The 8,377-nt window shown below is 35.7% G+C and overlaps 1 protein-coding gene across 1 annotated transcript; it reads right to left on the bottom strand.

Moving 5' to 3' along the window:
- Positions 1-5,549: 5,549 nt before the first annotated feature.
- Positions 5,550-7,611, bottom strand: LOC109339375 (1-aminocyclopropane-1-carboxylate oxidase homolog 1-like). The gene is made up of 3 exons (XM_019576803.1): positions 7,034-7,611; positions 6,287-6,608; positions 5,550-5,881 (listed from the first exon to the last, which is right to left on the bottom strand). The coding sequence occupies exons 1-3, from the start codon at positions 7,561-7,563 to the stop codon at positions 5,630-5,632; spliced, it is 1,104 nt and encodes a 367-aa protein (XP_019432348.1). The 5' UTR covers positions 7,564-7,611; the 3' UTR covers positions 5,550-5,629.
- Between the last annotated feature and the right edge of the window lie 766 nt (positions 7,612-8,377).

The following is an 8,377-nucleotide window of genomic DNA, read 5'->3' as shown; positions in this document are numbered from 1 at the left end:
AAATGTGGAATCACGTGGTACTAAACGTAAGATTGAAAACAATAATTCAGGTGCATTATAGCGCAAGCGCCTAGGTCACCTTTCTCAAAAGAGAATTGAGCGTCTTGTGTCAGATGAGATTTTGGATTCCATTGACTTCACAAACCTTAATGTTTGTGTTAAATGCATAAAAGGAAAATAGACCAACCAATCGAAATATGGTGCATATAGGCTTCAGACGTCTTAGAATTGATACATACAGATATTTGTTGGGCCTTCCCTACGACTTCCTGGAATGGTCAACAGTACTTCATATCATTCATAGACGATTATTCTCGTTATGCATACATTTTTCTGATTTATGAAAATTCCCAATCATTGGACGTGTTCAAAACTTTCAAGGCTAAAACTTTTAAGGCTGAGGTTGAAAATCAACTCGGCAAAAGGATTAAGTGCGTCAGATCTGACCGTGGTGGTGAATACTACGGTAGATATGACGGTTCAGGTGAACAACGTCCAGGGCCTTTTTCCAAATACCTAGAGGAATGTGGTATAGTCCCACAGTACACCATGTCAGGATCGCCTAGCATGAATGGTGTGTCTGAAAGACGAAACCGGACTCTTAAGGACATTGTGAGGAGTATGATTTGTCACTCTACCTTACCATAGTCACTCTGGGGAGAGACACTTAAGACTATTTGGGGAGAGGCACTTAAGACTACAGCTTATATTCTTAATAGGGTGCCAACTAAGGCGACTGCCGAAAAACTTTATGAGCATTATACTGGGCGAAAGCCTAGTCTAAAGCATTTTCATGTGCGGGGATGTCCAGTTGAGGCAAGGCCTTATAGGCCTCATGAAAAGAAATTGGACTCCCGTACAGTGAGTAGTTACTTTATTGGTTACTCTGAAAAATCAAGGGGCTATAAATTTTATGATCCAAGTATGAAATCCATATTTGAGACGGGTACAGCCACGTTCTTTGAGGATGTTGAGTTTGAGGGGGAAGATAAGGTTAGAAACTTTGTCTTAGAGGAAGAATCTGTATCTATTCCAGATGCGATTCATATGGTTGCTTTTGAAGAAGCAAATTTGGAACCTCCTCAAGACATAGTTGATGAAACTTTCCCTGCTCAAGGTGAGTTAGTAATTCATGAAGGACAAACTCAAAACCCTCAGGAACATGGACAAGAGGTGCAAGAGCCTATAGCTTTGCGTAGATCCACTAGAGAAAGGAGAAATGCAATTTCGGATGATTACATTTGCTTTCTCTTGGAACATGAGGGTGATGGCTTAATGGACAATGATCCATTAAACGTTCGTGAAGCCATCCAAAGTTCCAATTCGGAAAAGTGGATTGAAGCAATGAAAGAGGAGTATAAATCCATGCAAGACAATAAAGTTTGGGAACTTGTCCCATTACCAGAAGGTAAGAAACCCATTGGTTGCAAATGGATTTTTAAGACCAAGCGGGATTCTAATGGTAATGTGGAGAGGTATAAGGCGCGTCTTGTAGCTAAGGGTTTTACTCAGAAGGAAGTGATTGACTATAAAGAGACTTTCTCTCCAGTTTCAACGAAAGACTCTCTTAGGACAATCATGGCTCTTGTAGCACACTATAATTTGGAGCTTCATCAGATGGATGTCAAAACAGCTTTTCTAAATGGAAACATTAATGAAAAGATTTATATGGTGCAACCAGAACACTTTGTAACGGGAGACCGAAAGAATATGGTTTGCAAATTGACAAAATCCATCTATGGGCTAAAACAGGTGTCTCGTTAGTGGTACCACAAATTTCATGAGGTGATTCTCTCTTTTGGTTTTGAGATGAATTCAGTCGAGGATTGTGTGTATCACAAGTTCAGTGGGAGCAAGTATATTTTCTTGCTCTTGTATGTGGATGACATACTGCTTGCCACTAATGATATGGGTACCTTGTTAGAAACCAAGAAATTTCTATCTAGTAATTTTGAAATGAAGGATCTTGGTGAAGCTTCGCTTGTATTAGGAATTCAGATACACCGAGACAAATCTCGGAGTATTCTTGGATTATCACAAAAGAGCTATATAGAAAAGGTACTTTAAAGGTATGGCATGCTAAAGCAATGGATACTCTAGTTGCTAAGGGAGACAAATTTTGTCTCAATCAGTGCCGTAAAGGAAATCTGGAAATTCAGGAAATGCAAAAGATCCCTTAAGCATCAGCTGTAGGGAGTCTTATGTATGCTCAAGTATGTACGTGTCCAGATATAGCGTTCATATTTGGGGTTTTAGGCAGATATATGAGTAATCCAGGAATGGACCATTGGAAAGCAACCAAAAGGGTCATGAGGTACTTAAAGAGAACAAAAGACTATATGCTCACATATAGGAGATCAGACCAATTAGAGATCATTGAGTATTTTGACTCCGATTTTGCGAGATGCCAAGATAATAGACGATCTACTTCAGGCTATGTTTATCTGTTAGCTGGTGGTGCAATTTCTTAGCGCTCTGCCAAGTAAAACATTGTTGCTTCATCCACCATGGCAGCTGAATATATAGCATGTTATGAGGCATCACTTCAGTCATCATGGCTGAGAAATTTTGTCACTGGGTTGCGAATTGTGGAAAGGATTGAAAGACCACTAAGGTTATATTGTGACAATAAATCAGCCATGTTGTTCTCAGGAGTTCGGCAAAGTCGAAACACATCGACATTAAGTTCCTAGTTGTTAAGGAGAAAGTACAAAGTGGACAGCTTTCCATATAACACTTAGGCACTAACTCCATGATTGCGGATCCTCTTACAAAAGTTATCACACCCAAGGTCTTTCATGAGCATACTGCTCACATGGGTGTTCTGCAATGTGAGGATTTTTTGGTTTAGTGGGAGTTAGAATGTGCACACCTTTTATTATGTTCTATGTAATTTCGGTATTATGTATGAATACTTTGTATTCAAACTTCAGTTGATTAATCATTCAGTTTGGTATTATTAAGGATCTCATGTAATTTTCATGCTACACATTTCATGGTGTATCTATGTCATTTAGTTGTGTCAATGTTGGTGATCATTGTTGAATTGGTCATGATTGATATGGCGAAATTCAATGTGATTCGATTTGGAGATAGGACTAATGGACGAGATAATTTGGGTATGCCTGAGTCATAATGTCAATATTTAAGTGACCAGTCATAATGGCAATAAGGATAACACGTATGGAGAATCATATATGTGACCAGTGAGAGATTGTTAGAATTTCTGACAATATGTGGGTCACAAATATAATTCTATAATTGTGTTATGGTCATTATTTAATTAGTCAAATTATAAAATGATCTTCAGTAATTTAATTTGATGGCTAAGGGCATATGTGTTATGAAATAATATAAGTGTAGATACCTTCACGCAATTTCTAATTTGATGAAGGGACTGAATCAGAATTATTACAAATAAAGTAGTAACCACTACGAGATTACTTTTATGGTTATGGTCCCATTTGTAGAGCAATGAGTTTTGGTTGAATAGATTATGAGAATAAAGGTGTGTTATAAACATGGACTTGTTTATAAGGCAATAACACACAAATTCAGAAATATACTAAGGCAACACAATCTCACATCAAGCATCACACTCCCTAAGGCATTCTTATTCCCCTATAGAGAAGCACAAGGAAAACCATTCGACGCTCTAACATCTGGAAGATCATCACACGCTCATACCTTCGAGATTCCAAATGGCTAATCAAGGTATGCTTCTTCTTCTTCACCATGAAATCATTTGGGGTTTCTTCGGTCTGGGTCATGGTCGTTCCATATGAGTTTATGTATGAGCATAAACATTAGGTTATCGGAACGAAGCCATGATCATAAAGATTTCCGCGTTCTATCTAAGGATTATAGATGGATAATCTCCAACACACATCTGTTCATGCAATTCAAGATCTCGAGCTTTCTTACAAAAGGATTATAAAAAATTAGGACATTGATTAAGAAAGTTAAAGATGTAATTTAATCTTAGAAAATTGTGCTATCTATCATGTTTGTACTGAAAAAAATATATCGCTGCTTTAAAAATTCTATGAGGGACCCAATTGTAGTTTTTAAACATTTGAAGCTGAACCTTATTTTAAGTTAATTGGTATAAGCCTAGAACAATTAAAAATTGTGAGAGGCAATGTCTTACTATGCTTGGTAGTTGATTTTTTTTATTTTACCAACTGATTCTTTATGAATGAGTAAGAGAACTCTTTCCGGAAAGTGGCTCTTAGTTTTTTATTTGAATCAGATTGAATCATTCTAAGTTTGCTTATGGGAGGGAACCCACTTAAATACTGAGTTTTTTTCATTATCTCCAAACCCACGCTCCTTTTGTTCACGATGTCCCATTCTTCTTGTTTTTCACGTTTCTCATAACATTTTAAATCGAGTGTAGTTGATTGTGTTGTTTTGGTTTGCTGACACAAAGCCGAAGAAATAAAAACAAGTTACTAGCCTACTAGGTGTACGTACAAAGCCCACACCGTCCAGTTCATTAATAAATAAACAGTTTATATATCATAGGCAAAGAAGAGGGTTTGTCCCTTTGGGGACATCCGATAAAATTGGAACGATACAGAGAAGATTAGCATGGCCCCTGCGCAAGGATGACACGCACAAATCGAGAAATGGTCCAAATTTTTTTGGGTACATTTTCCCCCTTTCGTTCTTTAATCTCTACCCTCAACAACGCTATTTTCACTGGTGTAATCGTTCGTTCACCTTTTCTCTTCCGGTAACTCACGATGTGCTCCTTTTATTATGATGCGGTTTCAGTTGTGTGTGACTTTATTATTAATTTTCACTGCCTTTGATTTTTAGCTTACATATAAGATATAACAAAGTTGTTTACTTTGGACGATGTTACAGTGAGGAAGGTTGTGGTTTACTGACACAAAGTCGAGGAAGCAAAAACAAGTCATTGGGATGACTAATGAGTACGAAGCCCCACATTGTTCAGTTCATACACAGTTTATATAGCAGAGGAATATATTGAGGTTTGTCTCTGGTGTGGTGTGTCTTCTCTTCTATTCATTAATTTATTTACTTCTTGCTTTGTACCCTATGGTTTTTCGTTCGTCTATTAAGATAATAGGGTTTAGGCTTTTTGTAATTTTTAATTTTTTTGTTTGAGCATGAGTTTTTAGTTTACCTAATTCTTATTTGCCAGCAATTCCTAGTTTCATTTTCTTAACAGTCCTAACTTTTTTTTTTGTAAAAAAAGGTAGATCAAGTTACTTGTTACTAAGGTTTTGATATGGATTATATAGCACATTACTATAAAATGAGAATAATTGTGAATACTGTAATAATGTGTATGATACTATGGTAAATCTTCAGAGTATTTCATGATTATTGTTGAAAATAGCCCATCGCCAATACTAAGCTCGTAATTCATTGGAGTATTCCCTGTGAAAAATTGTTGGTGTACTAAACCCCCTTATATGTGATAATATATCTACCTTTTCCTAATATCACTTTGTAATTTGTCTTCAATCATGGACACTTTTCAATGTCTTAATTGCAAGACATAAATGAACTATATATACCACACAAGTTTCTAGTCCAAGATTCATAAACATAGAGAATGTAACATATGGCAATACTTAATAGTTCAACATTGTCCTCAAATCCTAAAATGTTGAAGAGCAGAAATTCCATCAAGGCCTTTTGCTATAAAGTAGGTTACATATTCTGAGACTGTAGTTTCTCTGTATCTGGGAGGATTGTCTTCGGATAAGAGTTCTTTAATAGGTCCATAAAGCTTTGGCGATGGCAGAAGGCCTGTGCTGAAAAAGCATGCAACCGATATTCTTGGACCAACAGAATTTGCCAGTACTCTATGCTCAACACTCTTGAATCTATCATTTGTCATAAGCTGTTGATCAAGAAAAAATAGTACTTAGCTAAAAAACTATACATTAAAATAAATAGCTGTTTTTGTTCATGTTTTGCTGTTACTTTATAATGTTACATATCTTTGTTTCATATATAATAAAGGCATTAGAGTTTGAAAAGCAAATATAAAGTCTACAATCAGGAAGGTCTAAACCTGTTTCTTAGGGATACTTGTCAGGCTTAGATATGAGATTCAGATAATAACTATTTTGAAGTACATGTGCTTCATAATCTACCTTTCATTTGATAGCATCATTATATAAAGCTGCTAAATGGTTTAAGGATAACTATTTAGTCATAAATTTCATCTTTTGCTATATCCTCATGTCATAGGAAATGAAGGTGAAAATGCAATATATGCAGAAGAAGAAAGAAACAAACTTGCCTGTAGAAGATCACCAATATTAACCACTAGAGCCCCGGGGGCAGGTGGTACATCAATCCACTGGTCCTGATAAAGAACTTGAAGACCACCAATATGGTCCTGGAGAAGCACTGTGAGAAAATCATTATCTGAATGCTTTGTGGTTCCCATAGTTAATTCTGGTTCAGGACAACTAGGATAGTAGTGGCCAAGAGTAATAAGCCCCTCGGCACAACCCATGCCTTTTAAGTGGTTTGGATGCAGCCCAAGAGCTTCTGATAATAACTCAAAAAGTGTAGTCCCTAGTTTCATTACATGTTTTCCATACTCAAGCTGTATATCCCTACAAGAAAATCGATGAAGGAAGCTAGTAAGTGCTATATATAAGGTGAAAATAGGAAGTTCTGTTTTGGACCAACTATGCATTTGTTTGTTCTCTATTGCCTTTCATGCTTTATGTTCTTATAACCTTGATAAGATACTTTTTGAGTGGTGTAACTCTTCTTTTTCTTTCAAATTTTCACTAAGATGTTTAGAAATAATTCTTGTTCTAAATGTTTTATGTAGGACCAACCATGCATTTTTTTCCATTTCCTTTGCATAGTTGGTTGCTTTGAGTTAAAACATCCTGAATCATATGTCAAGAAGAAGAAGAATATGAGCACTCCACTGTGTTTCTCTTAAGTTATTGTAGCATTTTATGTCTGTTTTCTTTGTTAAAGTAAAATATATGTCAAACCTTTGCATAATAACTAAACATTCACATACCTGCATACTTCTGGCAATTCTTCAGGTTTGGGAGTATTAGGAGAAAGGTAACAAGCAAAAGTATCTCTCCAATTCAGTGCTGGTGAACTATACAAATCAAAATTGCTATTATACACAAAGGGCTTCAGTTCACGGGTATATACCTCTTTTTTCACCTCAATATCTTGCTCATAAAACTTCCTCACTCCATCTTTCATGTCACTCAGAACACTCACAGGGATGCCATGATTAACCACCTGAAAGAAACCCCATTTTTCAGATGCTTCCCTTATCCTTCTAACAATTTCTTGGTGTGTGCTTGGATCTTTACCAACTTCAGAAAGGTCTATCACAGGAATAACATGTTCAGTGTTTCCTAAATTTGAGGCCTTTCCAAATTTATCAGGTGGGTGATGAAATAAGCTTGGAACTTTTCCAATTCCAGCATCAACTAAACCTTTAACACCAGCTTTTGTGTCATCAAATGCTTTGAGCTCATATACTCTATCAGAAACTGTGCCTGCAATTTCATTTGTAGTAGTACCCACCATTATCCTTATGTTTTGTACCTTGTAGTTGTACCCTTAGAGTACCATGTAAAATCTTATCCTGTAACTTATAGAACAGAACCAAAAGATAAGTACTGATGAAAACTTCAATAATATCAGCAAGGTGGATTAGTCAACAAAGATATTTTCCAGCTGTCACTTTTTGAGCTGAAAAAGAAAAAATGTTGAATGTTAGTAGTAGCTGCTACATGTTTTCAAATTTGCTATTATCTTCTCATATAGAGGTTTTTGTTTGGACACTATTACTCATTCCACATGTCACATTTCCCATCACTAAATCGTAAGTACAATGTTTCATAACATATATATGGGTAATTAGATTATGTCCTAAAAAATAACATTGCTCTTTGATGAAGAAAATTATATCAAGCAGATACCAATTTCTTTACCCCTCTGGTTAAATTAATGCAATACTCATTAGACCAAATTAATATGAAAGAAGTAGAGAAAAAATGTATTACTCCACTCTTTAGACTTTTCTTTCTCATTTATGACTCCACTCTCAAGTGTTTTAATTCATTCAACACTTCTCATGTTGTTCTTTCTCTTCCAACAGAGTGATTAATTGTACCATATATGACAATTGGCATACCAATAATGAGTATTGGACACATATTTGGATGATAATTTATTAAATATATATACATATATAATGAAATTCCATAAGTGATATTTTGCAACTAGTTTAAACTTGTTGAATTCTATTACGACCGGGAGTCTCATTATTACTTCGCATTGGACTTCCCAGTAACAATATAAATCTAACACTATTATTGATGTTAATTGTAATTTTTTT

Source organism: Lupinus angustifolius, unplaced genomic scaffold (assembly GCF_001865875.1).
Source record: "Lupinus angustifolius cultivar Tanjil unplaced genomic scaffold, LupAngTanjil_v1.0 Scaffold_74_22, whole genome shotgun sequence".
NCBI lineage: Eukaryota > Viridiplantae > Streptophyta > Magnoliopsida > Fabales > Fabaceae > Lupinus > Lupinus angustifolius.
Note: the sequence above shows the minus strand (reverse complement) of the source record. Positions and strands in the feature narration are given on the sequence as shown.

What these genes read in the sequence shown, in the direction of transcription:
- LOC109339375 (XM_019576803.1), bottom strand. Translation starts at nt 7,563, where the DNA reads ATGGTGGGTACTACTACAAATGAAATTGCAGGCACAGTTTCTGATAGA. An exon ending in GAATTGCCAGAAGTATGCAG is followed by an intron (nt 6,609 to 7,033) that starts GTATGTGAATGT and finishes ATTTTCTTGTAG; the next exon opens with GGATATACAGCTTGAGTATG. An exon ending in ATATTGGTGATCTTCTACAG is followed by an intron (nt 5,882 to 6,286) that starts GCAAGTTTGTTT and finishes CTTGATCAACAG; the next exon opens with CTTATGACAAATGATAGATT.